Source organism: Octopus bimaculoides, chromosome 18 (genome assembly GCF_046866305.1).
Source record: "Octopus bimaculoides isolate indiv1 chromosome 18, ASM4686630v1, whole genome shotgun sequence".
In the NCBI taxonomy this organism is placed as follows: Eukaryota; Metazoa; Mollusca; class Cephalopoda; order Octopoda; family Octopodidae; genus Octopus; species Octopus bimaculoides.
In genome coordinates, this window is record NC_142945.1 from 35,732,764 (window position 1) to 35,746,998 (window position 14,235).

The following is a 14,235-nucleotide window of genomic DNA, read 5'->3' on the forward strand; positions in this document are numbered from 1 at the left end:
CACCTTGGGCAAACGTCTTCTTCTGTAGCCCCAGGCTGACCAGAATCCTGTGAAAAAATATCTACATAAAGGATTCCACACAAGTTAGAATCTTATCATCACCCTTAAAACCTCTTCCATATTAATGAATCCTTTTCTCTCAGATAATTGTAACTCTTGAGAGCATAGCTGTTTAGGATTGGATCACCAGGGAAACTTATGTACATCATTGTTTCTTGACACTTCATCAAGATCCACTTAACTCGTCTTCCTAAGATGCTTGGTATATGTATATATGTATATATATTTTAGCAGGTGTGTGTGTGTGTGTGTAAGTATGTATGCGTTTGTAAAGGCAGAAGTAAAAGTCATCATTATCATCATCGTTATCATTTAACATCTATTTTCTATACTGACATGGGTCAGATGGTTTGACAGGAGTTGATAAGGCCAGGAGCTGTACTATGTTCTATTATCTGTTTTGGCTTGATTTCTACTGCTGAATGCCTTTCCTAGTGCCAACCACTTTACAGAGTGTAGTGGATGCTTTTTATATGGCACCAGCACCAGTGCACTTTGTTGCTCCTCTAGATTTCCCATTTTGTGTTTTCAGAGAGCCAAATATATTCTTCTTTGATCAATGCTACCACATTGATTAACTGTTGCTCTGCATTTCGTTAGCCTTAAGGATGTCATCTCTAATATAATTTTTTTACATTTTGTATTATATTTGTCTTTCTGTTTTCTTGTTTATCCAGAGACTATACACAAAGACCTCGTTTAACAGGAACGCCTGGTGAGAAAGAATTAGTGGATAAAATCTTTAAAACATGGAAGGAGAACGGCTTGACTGACGTTGTTATCACACCATATAGAATTTATATGTCATATCCAAACATAACTCAACCAAATCAGGTAAATATTTCTACTTCCATTGCTTTAAGCATGATTCTTGTGAGATTAAAGAAATGAAGCACTGACTATGTAGTTAGCAGCTGAAATTTTACTGCATACATTGTAGTAAGCCAAGAGCTTTTAAATAATTAAAATTGCATTTTCAATGATACAACAATAATTTTCTAAATAACTATTTTGAGTGAAAACAAGAGAAACAATTCCAAAATTTCACTTCATTAAAATGAATTAATTATGGAATGCAGTGGAGAGAGAGTTTGATGTTTATAGTAAGATGACAACTTAAGACATGTTTCAGTGTTATTAAACCTCCTCAGGAAAGCATACTCTAACCAGAAGATCTTTGATTATTAGAGAAGTAGACATCTAAGAACTGCAATAATGATTAAACTGTCCTTCAACTAAAAAGTTGATATTCTATGCTAATAAAGTATGTCCTACTATACATGGTTAACAAAAGAAAAATCTTTGTACAGATATTCAGCCTGCTAAAAACAGCTGCTATATGCCCTACCATCTTATTTGGGAAGAACACATTAGATTGGATGATCAAATCTAGAAGGAATTAAATCATAATTCTATTTGATCAAAAGTGACTTGGGGTGAGTGGTGAGGGTAACAAACAAGGATAATGGGGTAACAACACACTTTCAGCCACTGTCTTTCTTGAGTAAGCAGATTGCTTAATTTGTAAACTTCAGTACTGTTAATCAAGTTAGGAAAGACGTTTGCCTGTGCTTCTCGGAAAGTTGGAGTTGGAGATTCATAACTCAATACCTCAATATACACATAAAAATCAGAAATAACTATTTTACTGTGACACTATGATTCATGACGGAAAATGTTTTGTGGATGAACTTAATATTTGAAAAGATAGGTTTTTACATTTTTTATCGAATATTATGGAAATGAGTTTAAAAAGAGGAATTGAAGAAAAACAGCAAACCACACTGTTGTCAACTCATTGAAATATTCTTGATTCAATAGCAGCTTAATAAAATTCTACTTTCCCTTCTTCTAAAAGCTAAAACAATGAGATATGACATGAAGATAGATAATATCAGTTACTTAGTCATCATAGTTTTAAATTTGATATGCATTTATTCCAAGACAGACTTATTCTAATGAAAGATCATAAAAGTAACAATGACTATATAAGAAATAAGTTAGAAAAACTTCTATGTAGGTGCTTGAAGAGATCACTCTATAACTGCTGCTCCATAATTCAGTATTAAACATAATAGAAGAAATAACTTTAGACATGTTTAGCCAATGTGACTCTGAATGCCACGATATTCTATGTGGTCTTCTTTACAAGTGTGTATACATCAATAACTTTTGCTTCCTGTCCCAAAGAACTGTATCAGGTCTATTTTACTCACATTGGGTTGCTATTTTTATTGAAATATTCCACCATACTGGTTCTTGCATGCCTTTGGTATGGCCATCAAGACAATCCTTCTTCATATAGCATTGTCTTGGCAACAATGTAATGTATCAGAGGAAGGTAGTGTCTTGCAAATAGTTTTGGATGGTTGCAGATGGTATGAGTGGTATGATATATGAGTGATATTTGTGGCACGCTTGACATTTTCTGTTGATCAGATATTTAATAGTTATCTCTTGCTTCTGGACAACAAATGTGAACCTTTTTCAGTAAGATATGGTATATTTCTCCAGGAGAAGCTACTATTCTTGTCAATGTTGCTGGTATTCTCTACGGGTATATATTTATGCACTCAAGTCTCTGTTTAAGTTGGTCAGTCCAGTAACACTTAGAGTACTTGTCCAGGAGATTTTTTTACCTATCTCACCATGTTATTACCTTCATTGTTAAGTGATGTGATGCACTCGTTTCTCTCTTTACTGTTCAATAGATGTTGTCTAAATGATAGGATGCAGAATCTTGACTGGCTCAGGCTCCTTCCCACATTTGTTCCTTTAACATAGATTCTGTGTGTGTCACTGTTGATGTGAAAGTTACAAGTGATTGCTAGTATGTTTTTAGTTTTGATGTCCAAACTGTAGATTTCTTCAAGTGTCTAATCTCATATCCTAAACATTGGTGCTAGCACAGGCACAGTGAAAGTATTGTGGGATCTAGTTATATTGAATGCAGGCAGCTCTGACTCTCACATCTTCTGAAGTCTTCTGAAGTAGTGTTTTGTCTCTAGTTATACTTACAGCACCAACTTATAAAATATTTTCATTTATCCTGAGGTATTTGTAATATTCATCACCAAGATAGGAATTAAAGACAAGCCAATGGTAGCTATCTCCTTGCTTGCTTAACAATTTATTCTTTGTTTCAGTACCAAACATGAACACTTATCCTAATCAAATCCCATTCCTTTGTCATTTGAAAATGTTGTGACCATTTCTAAATGTCTGTGGAGTCTTGAATACTAACTCAAACATAGCTTTAAGTCATCAACAAGAAAGATGTTGGTGATATTAATTTTTCTTTCCTATGCAAATCATATCATATAACCTTTGTATTTACTTAATAGTGCTAACATAGGACTCACTGCTAGGACAAAAAGTATTACAGATGAGATGTCACTCTGAAATATTCCTATTGATAGCCTAATTCTGTTAAGTGACTTTAGTGGTAGCTTCAGTTCTTATTGGTAGCTCTGTGGACGATGTTATTGTTAGTCTCTTAATGGCATCCTGTATAGCAGTTGAGCCCTTAGTGAGACATTGTGATTCTATTATCCATGAGTAACCAAGAGGCAAATGCTTTCTTGTAGTCTAGTTGTTCAAATTTATTCCTTTTCTCCTGCTAGCTCATCGGTCACCACATTCTTTCACTGTGATCCTGGAGGAATAAAGTCAAACATTCTGTGTATAATGTGTACATCACACTCAAGCACGCTGTGGGCCATTTATGTCTCCTGCTAATACTGTTGTATGTGCAACATCAACCACTCTGGCACATGAAGCTCAGCTTTCACTGTTTCTTGAACAGGTTGATGAGGGCTATTTTGTAGAATGTGAACTTTCTGTACCAATAACCAACTATCTTATCTTTTTTTGGTAATTTGCCTTTCAGTAGGATTGCCGCAATCATCACAGAAGTTTAACTGTTGTCATGCAGTTCATTTAGTCACACTGCAACTCGGTTGTGTTGTTTGTTTAAATTCCAGTCCCCACCTCAGAATGACTCAAGATTATGCTGGGAAGGAGACTTTCATTACCTCGATTTTATGGCCATTCATACTGCAATATATTGCTTGGCATGTGAGTAAAACTTGGGATTGATAGCCTTGCATTGTTGTCGTTTTTTACAGTAATAAAGTGTTGCACCTGCCACTGACAGATCCTGTTTATGTGAAATTAGCTTGCTTGCCTGTACCTTTTCTCAACATTTCCCATAGGATTTAGATAATCTATCATGAAATTACAGCTGGAGGTTCATGAACTTATTATTCACTTTGCACTTAATTATAGTGTCTAACTGTCAAACATTTTTTCTGTGTCTGTTGATATTTGTCAGAAGAGAGGACATCTCTTTTGATTGTTGTTTTTTTTTTCTCTCTCTCTCTTTTTTTTTTTTTTTGCTTGCTACAATCAATCTCTTTTACTCCTATCTGTTGGTAAATGGTAATTGCAACACAGTGTAGAACATTCAATGTCTAAAAGCTGGAATTCTCAGTCAGTGCTACGTGTTCCTTAGATACTTGGTCTATTGTGTATAACATAAGGTCAGTAGCATTATTATTGATTAGTGTGGTAATTGTTCTCTCATGGAATTCTTTATTAATGTAGACTGTGAGATGTACTTTGAGTCGTTTATATTTCTCACTAATTACCACAGTTCGTTCTTTGTCAGTTGCTGCTCATTTGTGTAATCTCAGAATGTTTCTCTCACTTTTGTTATTGCATCAGTTGTGGTCTTTGGTGCTTATGGTCCTCTCAGGTGAAGAATTCACTGGCCTAGTTTGACTCTTATTTAATGAGCGATTCTAGTAGCTGGTAGGGATAAGAGTAAATTTTCTCTCAATGAAGGTTGCTTGTTGTCATAGTTGTTTGGTATTGAAGTATGAATAGTTAGGGTGTTTTAAATCTCAGTCACTTTTTCTCCTTTTCGCATAACTAATTCAGGGATCTTTCTTAACTATTCTATGGAACTGATAGAGGTCTTGATTCAATTCAAAGTCCACCATAAATTTCTCCTTAGTTCTATGACCTGTGAAAGCTGACCCCAATTTCCTCTCCAACCATCTTGAGGGTAGTGGTAATTCCATGTGTTGAGTTTCAGTTGATTTTCGCCTCTTAATCGCTGCTAGAATCTTCCATAAAAAGTTGCTTAATTGCATTTTCAGAAGATAACCAATTTTTACTTTTTATTTCTTTTATTAGGCTTGTATCAATAGCAAAGGCTCTAATGAATTGCATTTGTTACATGGAAAATGAATAGTCCCTGTATGTCAATATGACTAACTTCAATGCCATATTATGCATTTATTTATGCATGCATGTATATGTACATGCATATCTATACATGTATGTACTGTATGCATACACCATCATCATTACATTTGCTTACCATGCTGGCAGAAGTCAGAGGGTCTTCCCAGTGCAGTCAGTTCTTACTTGGAATCACTGCTCTCATTAATTGATGCATATACATGTCATTTCTGTCTGGTTTCTATGGATACCCTTCCTATCACCAACCACATTACAGTATATATTGGGTGCATTTTATTAGCAAGTCAAGACTAAAGGTTTCTCCCAACCTTTTGCTTTCTTCACTCATTTACCAACTACTTTACAGTGTATACTGCATGTTTTTTTCAGTGTAGCAACAGTACAGGGGTTGTCAAGTCCCCATCAAGACAAGACCTAAGAGACTTTGCAGGAGACTGCTTTTCCTCTACTTAGTAACTAATCACAATAGGGAATGCACTAATGGGGGAGGGGTGTTTCACCATTGCACCAGTAGAGGGAGGGATACCTTGTATATTGTAAGTGTAGAGAGTATGAAAAAAATTTGCCTCAAATAGATTCCATAGGATCCATATAAGCATGGAAAAGTGGACATTACATGATGATGATAATGATAAGTGTGTGTGTGGGAGGGGGTGTATTATGACACACCATTAGTTACGACGACGAAGGTTCTAATTGATCCGATCAACGGAACAACCTACTCATGAAATTAACGTGCAAGTGGCTGAGCACTCCACAGACACATGTACCCTTAACTTAGGTCTCAGGGAGATTGAGCGGGACACAGTGTGTGACAAGGCTGGCCCTTTGAAATACAGGTACAACTGAAACAGGAAGAAAGAGTGAGAGAAAGTTGTGGTGAAAGAGTACAGCAGGGTTCGCCACCACCCCCTGCTGGAGACTCATGGAGATTTAGGTGTTTTTGTTCAATAAACACTCACAACGCCCTGTCTGGGAATCGAAACTGCAATCCTATGACCACGAGTACGCCGCTCTAACCACTGGGCCATTGCACCTCCACACACACACACACACGCACACACACACACATATAGATAGATAGATAGATAGATAGATAGACAGATAGATAGACAGACAGACAGACAGACAGACACACACACACACACACACACACACACACACACACACACACACACAGAGTGAGAGAGAGAGAGATAGATAGGTGCAGTGTGGCTGTGTGGTAATAAGCTTGCTTCCCAACCACATGGTTTCATGGTTCAGTCCCACTGCATGACACCTTGGCCAAGTGCCTTCTACTATAGCCTTGAGCTGACCAAAATCTTGTGAGTGGATTTGGTTGATGGAAATTGAAAAAAACCTCATTGTGTGTATACATACATATGTGTGTGTGTGTGTGTGTGTGTGTGTATATATATATATATATATATATATATATATATATAGGTGTGTGTCTTTGTGTCTCTTCTGTCCCCCACCACTGCTTGACAACTTAACGGTTTAGTAAAAGAAGCTGATAGAATTGGTACCAAGCTTTAAAAAAAAATAAGTACTGGGGTCTATTCATTGGACTTGAAATTCTTCAAGGCTATACCCCAGTATGGCCGCAGTCTAATGACTGAAACAAGTAAATGATAAATGATAAATTTGTATGTGTGTGTGTGTGTGTGTGTGTATGCAAGCTTGGTTGTGTGGAAATGAAGTTTTGCTTCCTAACCAAATGGTTATGGATTCAGTCTCACTGCATGGCACCTTGAGTAAGTGTCTTTTACTATGGCCCTGGGCCAACCAAAGCCATGTGAGGGAATTTGGTAGACGCGAACTGAAAGAAGCCCTTCATTTGTGTGTGTGTGTGTGTGTGTGTGTGAGTGAATGTGTGTGTGTGTATATGTGTGAGTGTGTGTTTGTGCATATAGTACATATGTATGTATGATATATGTATACATGTACATATATTTATATAACAGTTAATATAATAAATGTTTAAGTGTGGTTATATATATATATATATATATATATATATATATATATAAATTCATGCACACACAAATTTTACACATATGTACATACATACATACATACATACATAATCTCTTTCACACGCACACAAACATGTTAAATTGATGAGGTAATTATTTTAAACCAAGTTTAAGAATAACAACAGTAAACAATGATAGGTGTCTCAGTAGTGAGAGTAGTTAAATTTATGACAAGGACTTCGAAGTTTCACCTGACTGTTAATTTATCAGTGAAGAAAGTTTCACTTCTGAAGTTTATGTGAGAAAATAAAGAGGAAAACTGCAGCAAAAGAAGCAGGTGTTTAAGTAGCAGTTTACATTAGTTGAAAAGTTATGTTATTTCATTGGTAGTTGAAATCTGATAAAATAGTTTGAATGTCAGGCAAATATAAAGACTACTCTCACCCCTTACACAATTAATGAGACAAGGTGAGACAGGCAAAGGTCAAAAAGGGTATATATCTATTTGTTTATCTGTCTGTCAATCTATCTATCTGTGTGTGTGACTGTCAATCTATCTATGTGTCTGTCTGTCCATTTATCTATCTGTCTGTCTGTCTATCTATGTACATGTGTGTGTGTGTGTGGATATATATATATATATATATATATGCATGTGTGTATGTATATACATACATATATGTATAATACTTAATTTAGTAATTATAGATGGGAAAATATATTAAAATAAATGAAAAATGAAAACATAAATACATATAGACTATTATTAATGAATTTAAAAAATAACTAGAAATGATTTGGTTATGTCTTAGGATGGTCATTCATGTGTGAAAAAAAGAACTGGAGATTGGTATTCAGGCAGCTAATTTAATTGACTGGTTAAACTGAAGTCCCAAAAGGTTTTAATCCCAAATAAGTATCAAAGTGTGATGAAGTATAAATGTAGTTGTTTGTGTAGATGTGTGTGTGTGTGTGTGTTTGTAAATATGTGTGGATGTGTATTGTTCACAAACAACACTATTGACCAGACTATCAGATGATTTTATAAAATGCTGGTCACAATGGGCTTTCAATTCTTTCTTGATTGCACCTTCTTTTCCTCTTAGCAAAATTTTTCAACTAAATTGTCTTTTCATCATCATGGATGCCTTCTATGTGTGTGTGGGGGAGGACACTTTTTCTTCCAATCTCTTGGATCGGTGCAGGTATGGCTGTGTAGTAAGATAGGTGCTCTGTGTTAAGATGCTTGCTTCCTAACCACATGGTTCCAGGTTCAGTCCCACTGCATAGCACATTATGCAAGTGTCTTCTACTATAACCTCATTCCAACCAAAGTGTCTTCTCCTGTAGCCTCAGGCTGACCAAAGCTTCGTGAGTGGATTTGGTAGATAGAAACTGAAAAACGACCATCATATATGTGTGTGTGTCTGTCTTTGTGTCTATGTTTGTCCCCCCCCCCCATCACCGTTTGACAACCTGTGTTGGTGTGTTTATTTTTATTTCCGACAAAAAAGACTAATAGAATGAGTACTAGGCTTAAAAGTTAAGTCCTGGAGTTGATTTGTTTGACTAAAATTCTTCAAAGCAGTGCTCCAGCATGGCTGCAGTCAAATGCCTGAAACAAGTAAAAAAATAAAAGAATACTACTTAACAACTACATGGTTTTGCCTGTTGTCTCTGAACCTTGCAACATGTCCAACCCCCAAGGCATGTGCATTTGGTATTCTGCTATCATGTCATTCACTCTGCTCCATTCTTGAATAACGAAACCCATCAATCAGTTGCAGACTATGCTGATAGAGCTGAACACTCATAGCTCAGCAGCATACCTTAAAGTGAACCGTTTACAAGTATACCTTGTATTAAAAGCCTACAAAAGAATTTTTTCTAATATTCTCAAAAAAATTCAAGTTTATGTACTAGTTCAAAAGAAAAAGTAACAAAGGAAATCTTATGTATTAACATAAATGTATTGAGACATCTATTATTGTTAAAATATTAATGTTACTAAGTACTAACAAAAAGTGCAACTGAAATTGGAGTGAGATGCAAATGATGTGAAGAAAAGTTGCAAAAAGTTAAAATAAGCTTAAATGAATGATACAGTACTCACTCACAGTAAATTCCTTATAAAAGCTAATTGTAGTTGATATATTACGACCTACACATATGCATGACACTCACACACACACAACAGTCACACACACATGCACACATACACACATATTCACGCACACACACACACACATACAGATTCGAAGGAATTCAGTGAAACTTTAATTAAATTTCAATTATGGTAATCATAAAAGATTTGCCCCTAAACATATAATTGTGCATGGAACTTTGCTTTAAAGAAAATGCTTATAACTTGCTAGTTCAGCTGAGTGCTACAGAAAATTCCAAGTGTAAAATTATATATAATCTGTATGAATAAAAAGAATAAGGTGAGAATGAAACACACACACACACACACACACACACACACACACACACCATAAAGATATAAAGTAGAATTTTGGTAAAAATATGATTTTGACATGTGTGTGAAAGAATTTATGTGACTCATTTATAAAAGTGGAATAAAACTATGCAAAATAAGTCATGCCTAAATCTTGCATATATTTATGAATGAACCTCGACACAAAGGTTTTGTATGCATATCAAATAAAAATACAAAGGAAAATATGCAAATTCTAAACTCAGAAATATAAGTCAATGCAAACAAGTATGTATATGTGTCTGTGTGTGTATATATACATATATATATATATATATAATTATGTGTATTTCTTCTATCTTAATGAATAAACATTCTTCTGATAGAATAAATGGGTTAATAGAAACCAATGTAGCAAAGAACACAAAATAACTGTGGTTAGCTCCTGTTTTTAAGGCAGGAACTCCTTGAAATTTTGGGTATTTGAGTATATTTAAGAATTTAAGGATTGGAGAAAATGCATGTTATAATTGCATACTTTATTCCTACATATGTTTCAAAGGATTACAACCTGTGTGATCCATAGGGATCTTTGATATTAAAATTGTAACCTTCTCATCAGGGAAAGCATGGGAATCATCTTAAACGTAAGACATTATGACCGATTATGAAAACAATAGATGGATAAGGTTATGACTTGATTCGTTTGAAAAAAACCGTTAGAGAATTCCCATGCTTTCCCTGATGAGAAGGTTACAATTTTAATATCAAAGATCCCTATGGATCACACAGGTTGTAATCCTTTGAAACATATGTAGGAATAAAGTATGCAATTATAACATGCGTTTTCTCCAATCCTTAAATTCTTATATATATATATATATATATATATATATATAGAGAGAGAGAGAGAGAGAGAGAGAGGGGAGGGGGGATTCATATAATCTTATATCCATATGTGAATGAATACATATTCATACACGGCTGACAGAAGAACACAAGTTTCATTCATTTGCTTACCACTGTTTCTGCTATAAGGAGCTGTGCACCTATAGTTGAGTGCCAGTGCAAAATTTTATAGCTTCCCCAGAGCCCCAATAATTATACTCTGTACTAATCTGGTGGTTCACATGCTGTGAAGTATAAGTATATTGAGTTCTAACTACTGGTCATTTGTACCACTATGGCTAAGCAGAATCAAGAAACATATACTCACGTATGTACATACATACATGCACACACATACATACATACATACATACATACATACATACATACGTATGTACGTACGTACGTACGTACATACATGCATATATGAGGTGCATTCAAAACTATCCAACTTTATTCTTTCCTGCCAAAACTAATTGTGCATGGGCAAAATTCTTTGGGTGAGAGGTAATGCCACCCTTCCTGCACATGTGTTAAAATTTTCACACCAGTAGGCTGTGTCAGTTCCCTGCTGTGACATCTAGAGTAATCATAGTTTTAAAATATGGACAGTCTAAATCTGCAACCTGTTTACAGTTTCAGATGGAAAGCTGTGTGATCTAAGGGAGAGTTAGCTGTTGTTTCTAGCACATCCCCTGACCACCTGGTAGTTTCCTAGTTTCTTTGTCGCTATCATGTGTATTGATGTTCTTTGATATTTTTCTTCCAATATACACATTTTATGGAATGATAATGTGGTGGTCCTTTGTTGGGATTTAAGCAACAACAAAAACTTTGTCATGTAAATCTTTAACCAACATTTTGCACATAGTCATAGAAGTCAATTTAGCTTGTATCTGACCTCATTTCAGGTATGCAGTATTAACAAGCCGCAAAGATAACGAAACATTAATGTCTCTTGTTACTGTAACTGGACTTGATGCAAGTTATCTTGCTTGTTTATGACTTCTAGGCATTTTAACACCAGGTGAATTCATAAGAATATATACTTACAATCGCAGCCTGCCCATGAACTGACAAAACACATACCTTGTGTGTGTGTGTGTGTGTTTATATATATATATATGTGTATGTGTGTGTGTATATATACATACATATAACACATCTATACATACACATATGATGAATTCTTCTGTCGAAGACAATGTGTGAGTGTTCAGCTTGCCAGTGATCAAATGTTTGTGCTGCAGACATTGTTTGAACCAGTGTACTGTATAGCATGTGTCAGGTGTCAGAGTAATCGCAGAGCAACGTAAGATGTAGTGTTTTACTCAAGAACACAACATACCACTTGGTCTAGAAATTGAAACCATGGTATCATGAGTACAGCATCCTAACCAGTAGGCCAAGCACCCTCATACATATCTACATACTTATACACACACATACACATACACACACACACACACACACACACACACACATGCATCTATACACACAGAGAAACACACATACACATATATATGATCATCTGCTTCATTTAATGTCTATTTTCCATGCTGGTATGATTTAGATGGTTTGACTGGAGGTGGTAAGCCAGAGAACTGCTCCAGGCTCTAATCTGTTTTGGTTTAGTTTCTATGGCTTGATGTCTTTCCTAACGCCAACCATTCCACAGAATGTACTGGGTGCCTTTTACATGTCACCAGTATCAGTGTTTTTGGCATGTTACCAGCACAGGCCTTTCAATGTGTCACCAGCACAGGTGCCATTCATGCATTCTCAGCACCGATCACAACTACATTTCCACTTAGCTTGACATGTCTTCTCAAGCATATCAATTCGCCAGAAGTCCCGGTCACTTGTCATTGCTACTGTAGAGCTTGACAAGGATGCCCTGCAAACCCTGGTGGAACAAAATCCCTTCGTAACTGTTGGGTAACTAGCAGAGAAGCTTGGATCTCATCATTCAACCATTCATCGACACCTGTGTGCCATCAAAAAGGACAACAAATTGGGTCAATGGTTTCCTCACAAACTTTCCAAGTCTAATTGTGTGCAGAGAGCCAATGTGTACTCTTCTTTACTGTCACGTCTCATCAATGAACCTTTTGGGGACCGATAGTGACTGGTGTCAAGAAATGGGTTCTTTATAAAAATGCCAAGTGCTGAAGACGGTGAGTCGGGAAGACAGCAGGTTTACCCATTTACAGCTGAGAGGTCTGGAGCAATGTAAAATAAAGTGTTTTGCTGAAGAAAACAATGCACCAACAGTCTGGGAATTGAAACTACAATCTTGCAATCATGAATGCAACATCCTAACCTCGTTACACACACACACACACACACACACTTATAAATCATATTTTCATATATAGCTTATCCCCATATATCCATTTATGCCTAGATAGATAGATAGATAGATAGATAGATAGATAGATAGATAGATATAATTGTACACATACATATGTACTTACATATGGACGGACATACAGGCAAACAGACATAGATATCTACATGTGCGCATACAATCATGCAGACGTAGACATGCATACATATCAAAAACTCGCAAATGTAAATATAAACCTATTATTATTAAACTTCTTTAAGTATTTTATTTTCACCTGATATTATTACTCCTTCATCAATGAACTTCAACCAACACACTACCTTCCTTTATTATTGTTGATTTTCACTCCACCAACCTATCCCAGCCATTTACTCTTCTGAATGTCTTTTTTTCCTTTGTATTTTTTTGCAATTTATTTTATTCTCTCTCTCTCTCTCTCTCTCTCTCTCTCTCTCTCTCTCTCTCCCTCTCTCTCTGCCTTCCAAGAACTGTCAATAGTGATTACTATAGGATTAAGGTTAAGAGTAACAGCACTAATAACATTAACAACAGCAGCAATAAGGATTTCTTTTATTTGCTATAAGAGTGAGAAAAAAAAGAAGGCATCTGGGTGGGGTTTACAGGCAATCAGTTATGGAAAGAAAACAGGTGGTGCGAACAGAACTATGAAAAAAGTATGGAATGTGTCAGTAAGGGTAAGCAACATTGGGCCAGCCAAAGTCCCTTGGGTTCATGATTACCATCACTGCCCAGAATGTAAGAGAACTTTGGCAGTTGTGTTCTGGGCCTACAAACACAAGCTAAGGAGTGTACTGAGTACCTTTCAATAAATTTCTTGAAGAGGCACTCCTTCATTTCCACCCTTACTTTCTTCTCTAAGATGTTAAAAGAATTGGCCTAGTTAAGAGAATCACACATTTTTAAATGTTTATAATTTGGTTTTGGTTTTAGTCAGAAACACTGTTTTATTTTTGCTCCTCATCAATATTTTGCTATGTGTTTTGTCATTTTTATTTTGAATATATATTTTTCTTTGCCTTGGTTTTTTTTTTTTACTTTGTTTCCTCATTGTTATACACACATGTCAAAGAATTGCACCTCTACTATTGTATTGCCTAATATAATCAGCTTCTGTCTGTGTCATTTAACAATGAGTTAGTATAGAAATAATATAAAAAGTTGTTGTTGCTCCTTTTGCTGTTGTAGCATAAGGTTTAAAGAAGGGCCCAGGTGTAGGAATTTATACAATATAG

At 35.7% G+C, this 14,235-nt stretch overlaps 1 protein-coding gene across 9 annotated transcripts in view; it reads left to right on the top strand.

Moving 5' to 3' along the window:
* The window catches only part of LOC106867954 (N-acetylated-alpha-linked acidic dipeptidase 2), a 670,339-nt gene that overhangs the window by 530,282 nt on the left and 125,822 nt on the right, over positions 1-14,235 (top strand). For all 9 annotated transcript variants that reach the window (XM_089365978.1, XM_089365976.1, XM_089365974.1 and 6 more), the window contains one exon: positions 738-894. In XM_089365978.1, coding sequence (XP_089222104.1) covers positions 738-894 — 157 coding nt within the window. The remainder of the gene's footprint in view (positions 1-737; positions 895-14,235) is intronic.